Raw genomic sequence first — 19,093 nt, 5'->3', positions numbered from 1 at the left:
TTCTTCTAGTCAAGTTGTGCCACAAATTTCTTTTCTCCCCAATTCTATTCAATACCTCATCATTAGTTATGTGATCTACCCATCTAATCTTCAGCATTTTTCTGTAGCTCCACATTTCGAAAGCTTGTATTCTCTTCTTGTCCCAACTATTTATCGTCCACGTTTCACTTCCATACATGGCTAGACTCCGTACAAATACTTTCAGAAATGACTTCCTGACACTTAAATCAATACTTGATGTTAACAAATTTCTCTTCTTCAGAAATGCTTTCCTTTCCATTGCCAGTCTACATTTTATATCCTCTCTAGTTCGACCATCATCAGTTATTTTGTTGCCCAAATAGCAAAGCTCATCTACTACTTTAAGTGCCTCATTTTCTACTGTAATTCCCTCAGCATCAACCAACTTAATTCGGCTACATTCCATGATCCTCGTTTTGCTTTTGTTGATGTTCATCTTATATCCTCCTTGCAAGACTGTGTCCATTCCGTTCAGCTGCTCTTCCAAGTCCTTTGCTGTGTCTGACAGAATTACAGTGTCATCGGCGAACCTCAAAGTTTTTATTTCTTCTCCACAGATTTTAATACCTACTCTGAATTTTTCTTTTGTTTCCTTTACTGCTTGCTCAATATAGAGATTGAATAACAATGCGGAGAGGCTACAACCCTGTCTCACTCCCTTCCCAACCACTGCTTCCCTTTCATGTCCCTTGACTCTTATAACTGTCAATAGCCTTTCGCTCCCTGTATTTTACCCCTGCCACCTTCAGAATTTGAAAGACAGTATTCCAGTCAACATTGTCAAAAGCTTTCTCTAAGTCTACAAATGCTAGAAACATAGGTTTGCCTTTCCTTAATCTTTCTTCTAAGATAAGTCGTAAGGTCAGTATTGCCTCACGTGTTCCAACATTTCTATGGAATCCAAACTGATCTTCCCCGAGGTCGACTTCTACCAGTTTTTCCATTCGTCTGTAAAGAAATCGCGTTAGTATTTTGCAGCTGTAACTTATTAAACTGATAGTTCGGTAATTTTCACATCTGTCAACACCTGCTTTCTTTGGGATTGGAATTATTATATTCTTCTTGAAGTCTGAGGGTATTTCGCCTGTCTCATACATCTTGCTCACCAGATGATAGAGTTTTGTCGGGACTGGCTCTCCCAAGGCTATCAGTAGTTCTAATGGAATGTTGTCTACTCTCGGGGCCTTGTTTCGACTCAGGTCTTTCAGTGCTCTGTCAAACTTTTCATGCAGTATTGTATCCCCCATTTCATCTTCATCCACATTCTCTTCCATAATTTGGCGATAACCTTTTTGAATCACTACTGAAATAACTTGAAGACGTCGTGTGTTCGTTTCATAATATTGTTTTAATTTCCACTTAAAATCATTCTTTAGCATCAGTGCCAAAAAATACACTTTTTAAACGTACGAAGACAAGATAACAAGATAATAATGAACTAGTTGTTAAAACAAGCTTCTATGCGAAAGTAAAAGAAGATCAAAATTACTTATGAAAATCTGCCACTGGCGCAGCTCTCTTCTGCATGCGGGATCGTAAATCGCATCTTTGTGTACCGTTACACTGCTGTGCTGTTTGTGGGTTCCCGGTCATGTCGGTCTGACGGGAAACGAGGCCGCTGAGGCTGCAGTCCTCGTACTTCAGCCCTCTATTTCTTACATTCCCCCTGACGGTCTCTGTGTTGCCGTCTGTCAGCAGGTGGTGTCACTTTGGCATTGCCACTGATCCTCCCTTCATGGGAATGAGCTCCAGTTTATTAAGCCTCTCCTAGCACCTTGGACAACCTCCTCTAGGTTGCGTATTGAGCACCACCTTTTTAGCCATTGCCGTTTAAGTTGTACTTCCCCACCACTTCATGCACATTGCACCCAACTTTTAACTGTCCATCATTCCCAGATGGAATGCCCTTTTTCTTAACTGTTTACATTCCCGTTTGGGTTTTCCCTCTGTGTTATTGGCCATTTTAGCGAATGGCGCACGGGCTGTCAACTGCATTATACTTTTTATCTGCCATAACAATACGGTCAAGGCCACTTATTTTTTAGTTCTGACCTCCATTTGTCTATGGTGTATTGTATAGACCTTTCTGCACGTCCCTGTTTTTAGCTGTCTTATCTTCCATTGATTGGGTTTGACATATAGTTGTTTTTAACTCCTCTTTGCCTTTGTTTCACAGTTTTGACATGGGCACGTATGATCAGGGTGTATACGACCCGGGAAAACAGGGAGATCCGGGATAAAGCCGTGAATTTTTTTCATCCGGGAGAAAACCGGGAATTTTTAGAATTCTGGGAATTTTTCATTGTTTCTATTTTCAGTTAATTTTTTGTAATTTTGACTGGTAATAACAGATAATCTAACCAAGAATATAACTGTATCCCGCTACTGCAGAATAATACTGCAGCAGTAAAACAAGAACTAGAGAAAAAAAAATGAAAATAAAAGTTAAATTTCAAATGAAATGTGCCATATACAACAACAAACACACAGTGCTCATACAAGTGTCTGCCAACAGCAAAATGTGTGAAAGGCGTTTGGGAGACTATGCAATGCTTCATAACAACAAATTGCCTCCCACGAATGTGACGTCACAATGGTTTACTCTTGGATTCGTTTTAACTGTATGAGCAGGATGATGCGTATGTGCAGTAGAGTTGTGGACGAGCTGCGCCTCCTCCCGCTTCTGGCTACGGAAACGTGGCTCCTGGCTGCGAATGTTGTCGTCTACGTTATGAGTAAAATGAAGAAGTCATTGAGCCTAGTTGTTTTTGCGCCCTTAAACAAAACAAACAGATTGTCATTAATATGATTTAAACAGTTATTTGAACCTACTTGTTAAAAATGTCTTTTGGTACTCTTACAAACGTGGTTGTGGCGTGGGGGGTTAAACAGTCACATTGCGTAATATGTTTGACCACTGCCTCTCTTCGTACTGTTCACTACAAAAGTTCCACCTTCCTCAGTACTGCGTCAGATCACCAGCCTGTTTCTCTGTATACGTTGATATTGTTCAGACAATGTTAAAAGCAGTGTTGGAGAAAAACAATGTCAATACTTCCGTTTGCAAAGTCCGCATAAACTCTGGGGGCAAGCTATCCTGTAATATTGTGTAACACAGTTTTCCGGTGGAGGGCAATTGCTTCATCTCTTGACAAAATTCTGCAGTGAGTTCTTATATTCCTTTAGGTTCAAAATTAAACAATTGGCATCAGCCCGTATTTAATTAATGAATAATATCACTGTTGTCCACTCACAGTTAATACAACCCAGTATACACACAATGCAGCCAGGAATGTACTTAAGTCCAACCCGAATTATTACGCGATTTACAGTCGTGCCTCTGCCACAATATACAAGTTTCACAATCGGTCTGTTTTCAGTGGATTTCTAATAAAGAAATTGCTCGCCCAAATATTCCATAGAAGAATATGAAACACGCTATGCGGAATTCTACAAAGGCCGAAAGTTCACACGTGTTTATCTTTCCAACTAAACACTTCTCAAACCTCAAATTTCCACAATCTGTCCGTAAATGCAACTGCTTCCACGGCAATACCATCCGGACGTGAAATACGGCAACTTCTTCATTTTACTCATAACGTAAACGGACACGTCCGACACGACCTGTATGTCCGATAGCTAGCCAACGACTGACTGAATGCTCCTCCTTCCACAACCTGTAACTACCTGGCAGTGCGCGGGAAATGCTTAACCCTGGTTGGTTGATCAAAATGACCAGCCAATCGGGACAAGCATTTGAGATCATTCTCGCTTTTTTAATAAAACCAAATGAAAAGAAAACTAATCTTGAAATGACTTTAGAAAATCGTTACTCTGCAAATGGCTGTTCTGCCTGCCTTGCTACAAAAGCAAGTACCCGTCATCAGCACGGTGGGGAAATAACATTTCTCATTGCAACTTGCGTGCTTAACACTTTCCCCTGACATATTTATGCAATGTTAAACATGAGATAATATTGAATTTTTTTTGTATGTCCCACTTACATGCTCTCACTCATTCTCATTTACTCACACAACACATTAAATAAATACTTGTCTTTTCTGAATTTTATATTATGAAAATGAAAAATAGTTAAGGTTTTTAATTATGAAAATTCAAACAAATTGACCTAACATTTTGTGGATTTCAGTAATGATTCCAAATGATACTAAAAGACACACTGTTATGAATCCTGACTGATTTTAATCTCACAAGTGTCAGCTTGGGGTGTTTTATGTAATTTTCTCTAACTCCGAAAGTATGGCAGCTAGAAAGCTGAGATATTTACACAATCTTCTTTTTAAGAACAAAGGGCAGGATATTGACTTTTAACTAAATTGAATAATATTTAATGTAGTTTATTTAGATACTTAGGGGCTCGAATATTCTGTCGCTCGAATTGACACAGGTGCTGCTTCCCACGGCTAGGCTAGCGACAGGTGCCAACGAGTCACGCTAAGTTACAAACGGCCGTTTCTATCACCGCCAATGGCTCCAAAGCTATGAGCCAAATTGCAAAGTAGCTTACTGTAATAAAATGCTATTGCATATTGACTCGCAACTTTACACGGTGTCTGCTAACACATGTGACTCACCACTTTTCATTTCTCGCAGGTTTTTAATATCACTTGCAATCAACATTTAATTAAAAGTTATTGGCAAAATAGTAAAAATGAGTGAAAAAATGCAAGTATGACAAAATATGATGTACTGATGCTGTGTCCACTTGCTGTGTAAATGTCGAGCAGACGATGTTTTGATAAACATTGGTGTAATAAAGAAAGATATAAAAGACATTGTAAGTCAATACACAGAATGGATACAGATATGTAGTTGTCACGGGTGATAGCTATAGTGTAATGCTATTGACTGAGGTAGTGTTTGATGAAATCACATAAAGCGATTAGAAGTTGTTAATTCAGAGGTTCGTTGTGTAAATGTTTATTTGCTGTGGCTCTAAACATATTGAAATATTGTTGTTTTATTGGATGTTCTGCATTGTTCTGTGATTGTAGATGAATTCATTTTTCCACTAATTTATGACTGTGAGTTATTGTGGAATGTCAAAGAGCTGTAACTTAGCCATCTTTTAGATTCTCTGACGCTCTGCCATTTCCTGGAGCATCCCCTTCAGGAAGGCCGTGCAAGTAACAGCCCTCTAAATCCCCGGCTTCAGGATTTTCCCCATATCCAGCAATTCTGCCATTCTCTGTACCTGGACTCGCCACTACCGTTAACCCAGCCGGAAGCTGGAACAGCCGCGGCTCGCCCTCAGACCAGGGCCTGTTAGTCTTCAGCTGTACAACAAATTCTTCCTTCTCAACAGCGGGTCTAGGTGGATGAATAACTCGCCGCATGCTTGTAACATTACACTGTGAAAAGTGTAAAATTGGTATTAACAGAATCTTCCGTCGGTTCTTGGTAGAACAACATTATAATAACTGAAAAGCACCAGTTTGCGTTTGTTCTACAATATTACTTTTATTGTTAACCCCGTTTTTGGCTTACAAGGCTATCTTCACACATTTACTGAGTATTATCACCAAAGAAGTTAAATGTTAGCAGACAACTTTGGAAGAGAAGTAACACATCTAGACTGAAGTAGAAACATACAGTAAGTAACATCTTTGCAATGAAAAAGTAAAAACTTAACAGTACATAAATAACAATGGAGTAGACACAAAAACCTTTACCACAAAATAGGAATAGCATGCCTACATAACAGTTTCTATTAATAAACAACACTTATAAAATAAAATAAAATTAGTATGAGACAAGGCTGCATCAGGAGGTATGAAACATGGAGAGTGATACACAACCAATTAAAAGAAGAGACAGTTATCAATGTAAATACAGAATACATAAGGAACTTGAGCAATATCAATAAGATAAACAGAAATTAATAAATGCAGAAAAATGGAGGTGTTTGAGGGAACCTACAGTTTGAGAGTGTGGTGGTACTGCATTTTAACATAAACATTATAATCAAAGCAGTGGCTGTGTAACAGTTTTCATTAAATAAATGAGCAAAGTAAAATATGAACAGTATTTGATGAGACAACTGCAAGGGGTGCTAAACATGGACAGTAATTTAAAAGAAAGCCTCAACTATTGAAACTATAGTCTATGTGGAATGCAAAGACAACTTCAACAAATAAAACAACTTAATGAATACAGGAAAATGGGAATATGTAGGAAGAGAGAATGTGGGAAGTAATGAACAACAATGATGATTATATGAAGTTGAGGAGAGGGGAAGTGTTAAGCTGTCTGGTCATTTAGGATGAGATCTGGACTGTGAGCAATATGTTTGTTAATTTCCAGGGCTTCGAGCAGGTTGAGTTTATGGCCTTTGTTTGCTAAGTGAAGTACATGGGACACTGCCTGGTAGTTGTGACCCTCACTCAGTACATGCTCAGCAAATGCAGGGTCTGAATTCTGCAACCTCCAGCTGCGTTCATGTTCATCCAGCCTAGTTGCTATGTCTCTGCCTGACTGGCCGACGTAAAATTTGTCACAATCAGAGCAGGTGATTTTGTATACCCCACTGTCGGCTAATAACTGGATCTTGCCTTTGCTATTTAAAGCACACTGGGCTGTCATGTTCCCAACACAGTAAGAAAGCCTACACTTGCAGGATGTCAGTGCTTTGGCTACAGTCTGTGACACCTGATCTAGAAAGGTAGGGTACACCATTTCTTGCAGACAACGGATGGGGAAGCAGGTGGGGCATAGAGGGGGGGGGGGGGGGGGGGGGGGGGAATAATTGTCCGTTTTTGTTTCCTGTGCAAGATGTGGCCGATAAGAACTGGATGCAGCCTTGTCTAGTACTAATTTTATTTTATTTTATTAGTTTTGCTTATTAATAGAAGCTGTTATGTAGGCATGCTATTCCTATTTTGTGCTAAAGGTTTTCATGTCTATTCTATTGTTATTTATGTACTGTTAAGTTTTTACTTTTTCATAGCAAAGGTGTTACTTACCGTATGTTTCTACTTCAGTCTAGATGTGTTACTTGTCTTCCAGTGTTGTCTGCTAACATTTAACTTCTTTGGTGATAATACTCAGTAAATGTCTGAAGATGGCCTTGTAACCCGAAAACCGGTTAACAATAAAAGTAATATTGTAGAACAACAGCAAATTAGTACTTTTCATTTATTGTAAAATTGGTGTTTCACTGTTATTCACGTCACCTGTTTTGACATCATATTGTCATGTGGTGCAAGTATTCACCTGAATAATCTTTCAACAATAGCTGAAGAGAGAATTTCTGTACACACATCAGCTATTGTTCTCAAAATAATAGCATATTACTCTATAGAGTATGATCCTAGTGTGTAGTGAAATATATTTTAGCAAAAATGTGTTGATCAGTGTTGACATTAGCGTACACATGATTGTTTTCTGTAGCTCTGGACAAAACAAACTTTTTACACATATTTGTACAACATCTGTCAATGGCAATAATGGATCAAACTTGGTAATGTGTATCTTGATGATCCTGACATGGTAAAATACTTTGCTAAAGACAGTCAGTTATGTGACAGTGTGTCAATCCATACAGTTTTAAGAGTTCTACTGTTGGTCTTCTTTTACTTTTCCTTCTATTGGAGTGGCGCACAACCTCCCCCTTTTAATGATGTGTGAGGGTGAATCGACAGCATCGACAGTTGGTAGGACCAGACCCACACCTTCTACGAGGTGCGGCAATAAAGTAATGAGACTGATTTTTTTTTTGCAACATGTGGCAACCCTGCAGGCTTGCTTAGGCACAATATCTTTGACCTTGGTCGGTAAGCTGCTTCTAGCACAGATTAGATTAGATTAACTATTCATTCCATAGACCCACAAAAGAGGGGATGCTCCTGGGTGTGGAACATGTCAGATAAACACATTACAAAAATTTAATTAGAAAAACTTAAATTTCATTAATTTTAATGATCCTCAGTCAATAAACAGTAAAATTATGTACATGAATTAAATTTAAACTTCTAATATTTACAGGTTTAATACTTACATCTGCTTTACATACATCTGCTTTACATACATCCATCATTCACATCGATGCAACTGCTGTAATAAGTTCACACATGTTTGTGTCTCTCGTCATGGAAATGGAACCACATGATATTGTGCAATGGTATGCTATTTCTTTTTTGCATTAAATTAGGAGAATACATGACAACAACTTACGGGAAGCTTCAGAAGGCTTTTGGAGAGAGATTACGTCAAGAGTTCAAGTTTTTCTGCCGCATAAAATGTTTAGTGAAGGCAGAACGAATGTTGAAGATGATGACAGCAGTGGATGAGCATCAACCCCGTGAATGGATGTCAACTTGGCCAGGGTGCGTGAACTCGTACCATCAGATCGAAGATTATCTGTGAAAATGATTGCAGAAGAACTGAACATCAATCGCGAAATGCCTCGTCTAATAATAACTGAAGATCTTAGTGTGAGAAAGATTTGGTCCCCAAAAATCTCACACCACAACAGCGAGAAACATAGAAAAATGTGGCAGTCGATCTGTTAGATCAAATAGAAATCAATCCAGAATGGTTGAGCCATGTTATCACTGGTGACGGAAGTTTTTTTTTCCCCTCCCAAGTCTGATTCAGAGACAAAACGTCAAAGTTCCCAATGGTGCTCAAAGGGATCACCTAGACCAAAAAAAGCTCATGTGTTTAAGTCAAAAGTGAAATGCACGCTTGTGGGTTTTTTTGATTCCAAGGGAACTGTTCGTAAAGAGTTGGTGCCTCCTGGACAAACAGTTAACCAATATTACTACAGAGAAATTTTAGAAAGACTTCGTAAAAGAGTTCTTTGTGTCCATGCCAACATTGCTGATAATTGGATTCTGCATCCCAATAATGCGCCATTCTATACAGCAATTTTTAACCTCAAAACAAATCTCAGTACTACTGCAGCCATCTTATTCACCAGATATCACTGTGTGCAAATTTTTCTATTTCCAAGAGGCAAAACACAAACAACACAACACAAGATGTCCAAAAGTGCTGTGATGAGGGTTTTGGAGGATATTACAAAAGATGAGTTCCAGAAATGTTACCATCAACGACAGAAGTGCTGGAAAAAATGTGTGCAATCAGAAGGGAACTACTTTGAAGGGACAACACTAAACTTCACTAAAATGGTAAGCAACATTTTATTTTCACATCAGTCTCATTACTTTATTGTTGCACCTCGTAGTACTGTCAGATGGGGATGTTAGGAATGAGGAGAGCCTGCCACTATATACTTCCAGCAGTTTCGTAAGTAACTCAGACAAAGTTGGAGCAACAACTGCACTATGCAGTGCAGGATTATAAAATTTCTTCCTTGTCAAGAAGTTAAAGCGATGGAAATTGTCCAGAGATTGGCTGCACAGTTTGGTGATCAGACATTGTCAAGGATGTGTGTGTGTGTGTGTGTGTGTGTGTGTGTGTGTGTGTGTGTGTGTGTGTGTGTGTGTCTGGTGGAAAGACTTTGAGGAAGGATGAGAATGTCTGTAAAATCAGCAACGCAGTTGCCATCCTCGGACTGACATTACAGATGAAAACATTCGTGCAGTTCGACAAAGGCGATCAACGGGTGAGGTTATCAGAAATTTCAGAAGAGGTCGGAATAAGTTACAGGGGCTGTCAAGTGATCTTCACAAATGGCCTACAGTTCCATAAAGTGTATTCCAGTTGGTCCCTTGCCTTTTGACTGAAAATTAGAAGTTCAGATGTTTGGAGGTCTATCGGAGACTTACAGTGAGGTTTGCAAAAGAAAGTGGTGCAATTTTGAGTCAAATAGTCTCCTGCAATGAAACGTAGGTCCACCACTATAGTCCTGAATCCAAGAAAGCCAGGAAAGAATGGCAGAGGAAAGGAGAGAGAGAGAACCCCAATGAAAGCAGAGTTTTGACTGTCAACTGGCAAGCTTTTTTTTTGACTGTTCTTCTTCTTCTTCTTCTTCTTCTTTTTTCTGACCGCCGAAGCAGTTTTCTCACTGATTTTTCACTTGAGCAAGGCACAATTGGTGATGTGCACTACTGCGACCTGTCAAAGGAGGTGGGGGATGCATATCGCTGCTAAAGACTGAGTCCGACTGATTTGCCACATAATGCACCTTCAGTGGTCTCCAAACTACAGGAAATGCACTGGTCTCAACTCAGACACTCTCCTTACAGCCTGGACCTATGACTCTGCGGTTTCCACTTGTCTGGACTGCTTAAAGAAGCTCTAGGAGGGCATTGATTTGAAGATGACTGGGGTATGGAGGATTTTGATTATAATTGGCTCCTGACACAACCAGCTGCATTCTGTGATGCTGCAATAGGAGGTGTTCCTTCTCATAGTGAAAAATAATTTGCAACTGCCTTTTGAGTTTTTAAAAATAAATTCCTGCTCGATTCATCCTCATCTTCCTAGACATCAGCAAAACAGTTTAGGAGAAATTTCTTAGGCCTGAGCAGTTCCATACATCATAAAATTAGCAAATATAATATAAACGGTAGATAAAAAATGTGCTCACCAAGCGGCAGCAGGACACACACACACACACACACACACACACACACACACACACACACACACACACACACACACAGAGAGAGAGAGAGAGAGAGAGAGAGAGAGAGAGAAAAGGATTTAACTTTTATAATCTTTTGGCACCAGAGGCTCTTTCTTCTGCCAGAAGAAGGAACCACTGGCTCCGAAAGCTTGTAAAAGTGCTTTTGTGCGTGTGTTCCCCTGCCGCCGCTTGATGAGCACATTTTTTGTCTATCCATTTATACTATATGAATATAATAGAGGGAAATATTCCACGTGGGAAAAATATATCTAAAAACAAAGATGATGTGACTTACCAAACAAAAGCGCTGGCAGGTTGATAGACACACAAACATGCACACAAAATTCTAGGTTTCTCAACCAACGGTTGCTTCTTCAGGAAAGAGGGAAGGAGAGGGAAAGATAAAAGGATGTGGGTTTGATTTTTTCATTGTTAGAATATTTGCAAAGCAATAAAAGTAGTTTCGGTGGCAACTGAAATCGCTAATCAAGCTACCTGCAGCTGATGCTAGCGTCATGCTGGCAATCGGTAGCCTTTTGCCAGCCGAGCCTAGACCTCCAGCGACAGTAGGGATCACACTGTCACCACAATCCTCCCCTTTTCAGAAAATTACTCTACGCCACGACGCCCGACGCGGAGACCGTAAAGCGGAAAGCGATGGCGGCCCTGCACGAACTGGCCGTGCAGCGCTGCAGGTGCTGCAGGGGATCGCAGTCGCAGGCCGACCAGGAGACGCGGTTCCCGCAGGTGCCGGCATCCGGCAGAGAGTCGGCTGCCGGGGTGGAAGAGGGGGCCGCCTCCGGCTCGCCACCGGTGAGTGCTCGCAGCTCCTCCTGTAGCGCTTCCACCTGCTTTTATTTCTTCGTCTGTTGTCCTCGGAGTCGACGTACTGTGTCGCTGCACTGGCTGCAAAATGGGGTTTGTAATTTGGACGCTGACTACTGTAAATAATGTAGCCGACATATGCACAGTTGTGTTGCCCAGTCTTTTACTTACACTGTTTACACAAGCCCCCAATAATAAAGAGTTATATATGTATGGGCAGTGCACTATTGTTTAAACTTTCCATAAGCCTCATTAATAGTTTGCAGGCGAACCTCCATATACTGCTACTATAGTTTCTTGTTGAACATCTAAGAACAGTAAAAACCTAACCACAAAGTTCACAATTCTTGAACAATAATCAAGTACATATGGAGCAGACAGTGTCACTGTTTTAAGACACGGCCTAATTGTTTAACACTTATTACACTGTTTAGCTGAAGCATTGTTGTTTCTCTAACCAGCAGACTTTACTCGTCTGAAACTCAGCAATGGACTGACTGTCTCGTTACCAAAAAGCAGGCCCTTATATATCGTCACAATAATAGGTGCTGAAACTACACATTGTGCGAAGTTTAATTTGCAGAAATTACAATTAAAACTTGACTCGTTAAAATAACTGAATACATCGAGAAAGCCGGCCGGGTTGGCCGAGCGGTTCTAGGTGCTACAGTCTGGAACCGCGCGACCGCTACGGTCGCAGGTTCGAATCCTGCCTCGGGCATGGATGTTTGTGGTGTCCTTAGGTTAGTTAGGTTTAAGTAGTTCTAAGTTCTAGGGGACTGATGACCTCAGACGTTAAGTCCCATAATGCTCAGAGCCATTTGAACATCGAGAAATTGCGTCTTTTTAACAGTCTCTTCTGTTAAAGGGGTTAAGCCGAATTATTTGTTTAAACCGTGAAACTAACACATGTAGTTGCACAAACAATACTTTTCACGAAACTGTTAGTTACTTTGGAATTAATTAAGGGCTGCCTTTGCTAACATGTTTTTGAAGAGAGCTAAATAACTACTTTAAGATTACTACTATTTCTACTTTGAAATGTTCATAATTATTATAGAATTTATATTTGTTTATGCAGGGTGTACAAAAAGTCTTTCCACAGTGCCGTATGATTGTTAGCCGCACTTGCCGTATGCCGCAGTGAATATACAAAAATGAAACTGATTTATTCAATGTTAATTCTATCTTACAAATTTCCGCATTAGATGTTGAAAGTGACACCCGACCACCCCCCCCCCCCCCCCCCCCCCCTGTTGTTGAATACACATTTGAATTCGTCTAATCATGTTTCCAAACACAACCTGTAACATTTCTTCTGTAACAGAATCAGCAGAAGTGGATATTCTAGTTTTCAATTCACCGATGGGTTTTGGACTGTTTTTATAGACAGTTGCTTTCACTGCACCCCAGATGAAAAAGTCAGATGATGTTAGGTCAGGCGATCGTGGAGGTCAAAGTCCCTGTGAAACTGTGTGTTTACCAAAAACATTAACAAGCAGCGACATTGAATCATGAGCTGTATGTGCAGTGGCACCATCTTGTTGAAAATAACTGTTCAGTATTTCACTTAACACAAGTTCTCCTGTGAATGGGTACAGAATATCACTGCAGTACCATTGTGCGTTTTTTGTTTCATTGAAAAACCCAGGCAGGCAAACAACCATATGGCACGCGTGGCTAACAATCGTACGGCACTGCGGAGAGACTTTTTGAACACCCCGTATGTCAACAATAGAATTTAAGTTACGAAACAACTACTGATTTCGCCCTATAATGGAAGATAGTAACTAGGAATAGATGGAATAAATTAGAAAATCAATTACATACATAAAACTAAGCGCAAAATTAGGTGTGGTGTCATATTCTTTAAAACTGAGGGCCAACCTTTCTCTTACATGAAAATGCAGAGTCTATTCTCGTATGCTAATGGTAAATAGTTAAAAGTAACAAAACGAATATAAGGAGGCAGATGGCAAAACAAGAGGGGAATTAAAAATATCCCATCCTGGTTCGTCACACTCTGTCTGAGCTTCTGTTGTATTTATGTGCCTGGTGGGCATTTACGTCTTGCAGTTAACCTACTGTGTACAATTTCTCTCGAATTTCCCAGTATATACAACTGTTGTCAACTAAGGCAGAGAAAGAGATTACAAAACGTTTGGAACATGTACCATTTTCCTGAGTGTTTATTTAGCCGAGCAGTTAGCGTCACTGCTTCCAGTGCAGTACCACCATGATTCTGTTTCCAGAACCTCCTCAGACTTTTTCCTGAGGCAGGGCAGTCTGGAACACGGTCCACTTGGCCCTTGCGAGACTGAATGAGGAGCTTCCCAAATAAAGAAGCACCAGCAATACTGACAGGAAGGATTGGAACCTCATACGTCCCTGTATGCAGCATCTGCCTGGCCAGGAAAAGTCTAACGCTTAATACTCGAGTGGTGTTTATGTACGTTTACTACCTTAACTTTTCTCAGTTATTTCCAGGTTTCTGCATTATCAGCTGAGATAATGTTTCGAGTGTACGGTGTCTGGATCCTGGGTGTAGATTGTGAAGGCACAAGGGCTATCCAGAAAATAAAAGATGTGTCGGTCTATGACAGCAATGGACAGGGCGACAACTGCCATCTTGGCTCCGTAACGTTCCTACACTTGGTACGCATCCGTAGGTGGTAGCGTGTGGTCTGTGTCCTTGCTACTTTGACTTCCGTGATGTGTTAAAGTGTGCAGTGCAGTACAAAAGCCCAGCACTTGGAAGGTGCATGCCGAAGTCAGGTTTTCATTGGCAAAAAATTGCAAGCCCTTTGGAATTAATTGTGACCTTTTGCAGTGTGTATTGAAAAGGTGTTGTTGTTGTGGTCTTCAGTCCTGAGACTGGTTTGATGCAGCTCTCCATGCTACTCTATCCTGTGCAAGCTTCCTCATCTCCCAGTACCTACCGCAGCCTACATCCTTCTGAATCTGCTTGGTGTATTCACCTCTTGGTCTCCCTCTACGATTTTTACCCTCCACGCTGCCCTCAAATGCTAAATTTGTGATCCCTTGGTGCCTCAAAACATGTCCTATCAACCAATCACTTCTTGTAGTCAAGTTGTGCCACAAACTCGTCTTCTCCCCAATCCTATTCAATGCCTCCTCATTAGTTGCGTGATCTACCCATCTAATCTTCAGCATTCTTGTGTAGCATCATATTTCAAAAGCTTCTATTCTCTTCTTGTCCAAACTATTTATCGTCCATGTTTCACTTCCATACATGGCTACACTCCATACAAATACTTTCAGATGTGACTTCCTGACACTTAAATCTATACTCGATGTTAACAAATTTCTCTTCTTCAGAAACGCTTTCCTTACCATTGCCAGTCTACATTTTATATACTCTCTACTTTGACCATCATCAGTTATTTTGCTCCCCAAATAGCAAAACTCATCTACTACTTCCTGTGTCTAATTTCGTAATCTAATTCCCTCAGCATCACCCGACTTAATTAGACTACATTCCAGTATCCTCATTTTGCTTTTGTTGATGTTCATCTTATATCTTACTTTCAAGAGACTGTCCATTCCATTCAACTGTTCTTCCAAGTCCTTTGCTGTCTCTGACAGAATTACAATGTCATCGGTGAACCTCAAACTTTTTATTTCTTCTCCATGGATTTTAATACATACTCCGAACTTTTCTTTTGTTTCCTTTACTGCTTGCTCAATATAGAGATTGAATAACAATGGGGAGAGGCTACAACCCTGTCTCACTCCCTCCCCAACCACTGCTTCCATTTCATGCCCCTCATCTCTTATAACTGCAATTTGGATTCTATACAAATTGTAAATAGCCTTTCGCTCCCTGTATTTTACCCCTGCCATCTTCAGAATTTGAAAGAGAGTTTTCCAGTCACCGTTGTCAAAAGCTTTCTCTAAGTGTACAAATGCTAGAAACGTAGGTTTGCCCTTCCTTAATCTAGCTTCTAAAACAAGTCATAGGGTCAGTATTGCCTCACGTATTCGAACATTTCTACGGAATCCAAACTGATCTTCCCCAAGATCGGCTTCTACTAGTTTTTCTATTTGTCTGCAAAGAATTCGCTTTAGTATTTTGCAGCTGTGTCTTATTAAACTGATAGTTCGGTAATTTTCACATCTGTCAACACCTGCTTTCTTTGGGGTTGGAATTGTTATTTTCTTCTTGCAGTCTGAGGGTATTTCACCTGTCTCATACATCTTGCTCACCAGATGGTAGAGTTTTGTCAGGACTGGTTCTCCCAAGGCTGTCAGTAGTTCTAGAGGAATGTTGTCTACTCTCGGGGCCTTGTTTCGACTCAGGTTTTTCAGTGCTCTGTCAAACTCTTCACGCAGTATCGTATCTCCCATTTCATCTTAATCTACATCCTCTTCCATTTCTGTAATATTGTCCTCAAGTACATCGCCCTTGTATAGACCCTCTATATACTCCTTCCACCTTTCTGCTTTCCCTTCTTTGTTTAGAAGTGGGTTTCCATCTGAGATCTTAATATTCATTCAAGTGGTTCTCTTTTCTCCAGAGGTCTCTCTAATTTTCCTGTAGGCAGTATCTATCTTACCCCTCGTGAGATAAGCGTCTACATCCTTACATTTATCCTCTATCCATCCCTGCTTAGCCATTTTGCACTCCCTGTCGATCTCATTTTTGAGACGTTTGTATTCCTTTTTGCCTGCCTCATTTACTGTATTTTTATATTTTCTCCTTTCATCAATTAAATTCAATATTTCTTCTGTCACCCAAGGATTTCTATTAGCCCTTGTCTTTTTACCTACTTGATCCTCTGCTGCCCTCACTACTTCATGCCTCAGAGGTGCCCATTCTTCTTCTACTGTACGTTTTTCCCCCACTGCTGTCAATTGTTCCCTTATGCTCTCCTTGAAACTCTGTACAACCTCTGATTCTTTCAGTTTATCCAGGTCCCATCTCCTTAAACTCCCACCTTGTTGCACTTTCTTCAGTTTTAATCTACAGCTCATAACCAATAGATTGTGGTCAGAGTCCACATCTGCCCCTGGAAATGTCTTTCAATTTAATACCTGGTTCCTAAATCTCTGTCTTACCATTATATAATCTATGTGATACCTTCTAGTATTTCCAAGATTCTTCCATGTGTACAACCTTCTGTTATGATTCTTGAATCAAGTGTTAGCTATGAGTAAGTTATGCTCTGTGCAAAATTCTACCAGACGGCTTCCTCTTTCATTTCTTTCCCCCAATCCATATTCACCTACTATGTTTCCTTCTCTCCCTTTTCCTACTCTCGAATTCCAGTCACCCATGACTATTACATTTTTGCCTCCCTGCACTACCTGAATAATTTCTTTTATCTCATCATACATTTGATCAATTTCTTCACCATCTGCAGAGCTAGTTGGCATATAGACTTGTACTACTGTAATAGGAGTGGGCTTCATGTCTATGTTGGCCACAATAATGTGTTCACTGTGCTGTTTATAGTAGCTTACTTTTTTTTTCATTATTAAACCTACTCCTGCATTACCCCTGTTTGATTTTGTATTTATAACCCTGTATTCACCTGACCTGGCACAAAGTAAGTGAAAGCTGAGTTTGGCAATGGTGCAGTGACTTTAAAAATGGCCGTACCACTGTTCGTGATGATTACCTTAGTGGTAGGTGTAGCCTTGTGACCGACGATGAAAGGAAATGAAATGTCGTGTGAGTAGGGCCTCCCGGCGGGCAGACCTGACCGCTTCCTGGGCGTCTTTTGAAGTTGCGCCACTTTGGCAACTTGTGCATCAGTGAGGATGAAATGCTGGTGGTGAACATGACACAGACACCCAGTCCCTGAGCGGAGAAGCCTCCCACCTAGCGCCCCGGCACGAGGAGCTGGCACACTGTGCACTCAGCTTCTGTGGCGGACCTGGCCGACGCTGAAAATTGATGACAAAATTTGTGAAAATTGTCATTTCATGATTACAGAACTTTTGAAACTTTTTCCCCAAATTTCACAGAGGTTGGTGTGCGGAGTTGTGCTGGACACATTCGGTTGCCACAAATTTTCTGCTATGTAGGTTCCCAAAATCCAATTGCGTATGTGAGATTTCTATAAAGATGGTATTGAAAAACTCATGCCTGTAGCAGGACTTTGAATTTCGCCGCGCTACACTCGTTCCCTCAGATATAAATTATACCGTCGCGGCTGTACGAGTGCTCGACGGCAGAGAAAATATATAAGAAAAGGAAGGTACTAAAATTGTAACTTTTTTTGTTTTTTCTACCCACTTTTGTCTTTGAGAACAGAAGCTTAACTTACTTAATAGCTAATCGTGGTCGGATTAAGACGAAAAAACTCATTGATGTGCAGACGTATTGTGGAAGTTAGTATGAAATTCCGAGGACAGAAGTAGCAACGTAAAATAAATTGCATTCAATACCGAGTCGGTTTTGATTTGTATAAATTAGTCATTCCTGGACGATTGCAAAATTTCGGAGCAGCTACGACTTTTCACGCAGAAATGAAGCAGGAGATTTTTGGAGAACAAGACTTGGGCGCCGCACGAGAGAAGACGTATTAACACGGTAAAGGATGAACTCTTATCTATGCCATTTCCCCCTGTTAATCACATTTTGTTATTCTCTGTTCTCTTTCAAATAATTTTTGTAGTGGAAATTGGTTTGACTTGTGCTCAGAAACACCACAAGGACCACCCCAACAATAGCTTTTCCGAATCATGAAGTCTGATAACTTTTCTGAAATACGAAGTCCGACTTGCATTTCATTCTTTCCCTTTTTCACGGTCATTAATGATTTTAAAAACCCCTTTTTATTCATGATTTCTTCCCCCATTTTCAACCTTTTCTTTTTTATTAACCACTATGAAAAGAGCCTCAATTTACTTGGAAATTATGTAGAAAAATAGCTTGAGAATATGCCTTTAAAAAGTATAGGGTAAAATTTGGTTTTCCCATATTGAAAAGTTTTGAAAAATGTCCTTTACTCTCTTTGTTGAGGGCAATTGCAGATGAAGTTATCCACGTTTCAAAAATAAACCACTTTCATCTGTACATGAAGTGTTACGTATAGAAGCAAGGCCAGTTTCATGATATCTAATCACCTCTTTATGTCTCTAATGAAAAACAACGCACAGTGGGCTGTTTTTCATTAGAGACAGTTTCGAAACAGTTGCTGGTGCTGCTGCCATGATGAAAATAACCCTTTTAGGTGTACATCTACAACATGGGAAACATACAGTTGACATTATGATAAAATACTGGATACCTCTCCTAATAATGTAAGCTCTTCAACGATCAACATGAAATGCTCACACCTCAGTAAAGCATTAAGCCCGTGATGTGGGAAGGAGGGGGGAGGGACTCGGCCTTCTCAAAATACAATACTGTTACTTGTGATAGATCAAACAGCTGTGCATCTAACTGGCCAGATGATAAACTGACATGTTAAAAGCACATTAGTCTACCCTGAAACAATCTGGGACTTTTTACTTTTTTCTGTTTTCATATTTTGCTCTTATCAGGGTAGGATGACATGCTTTTAACATGTCAGTTTTTCAATAGACCAGTTTGATCTATGATGCACAGCTGTTTAATCTATTACATGTAACAGTATTTTATTTTGGAAGATTGAGTCCCCATCCTTCCCATATCATGGGCTTTAGTGTTTTATTGAAATGTGAGTATTTCATGTCAGTTGT

At 40.2% G+C, this 19,093-nt stretch overlaps 1 protein-coding gene across 2 annotated transcripts in view; it reads left to right on the top strand.

Annotated features, from left to right (window-relative positions):
* Positions 1-19,093, top strand: part of LOC126295256 (uncharacterized) — a 232,045-nt gene that overhangs the window by 67,993 nt on the left and 144,959 nt on the right. For both annotated transcript variants that reach the window (XM_049987657.1, XM_049987656.1), the window contains exon 7: positions 11,182-11,389. In XM_049987657.1, coding sequence (XP_049843614.1) covers positions 11,182-11,389 — 208 coding nt within the window. The remainder of the gene's footprint in view (positions 1-11,181; positions 11,390-19,093) is intronic.

The sequence above is a fragment of the Schistocerca gregaria genome, chromosome 11 (assembly GCF_023897955.1).
Source record: "Schistocerca gregaria isolate iqSchGreg1 chromosome 11, iqSchGreg1.2, whole genome shotgun sequence".
NCBI classification, from domain to species: Eukaryota; Metazoa; Arthropoda; class Insecta; order Orthoptera; family Acrididae; genus Schistocerca; species Schistocerca gregaria.
This window is presented reverse-complemented; position numbering and strand designations above follow the sequence as displayed.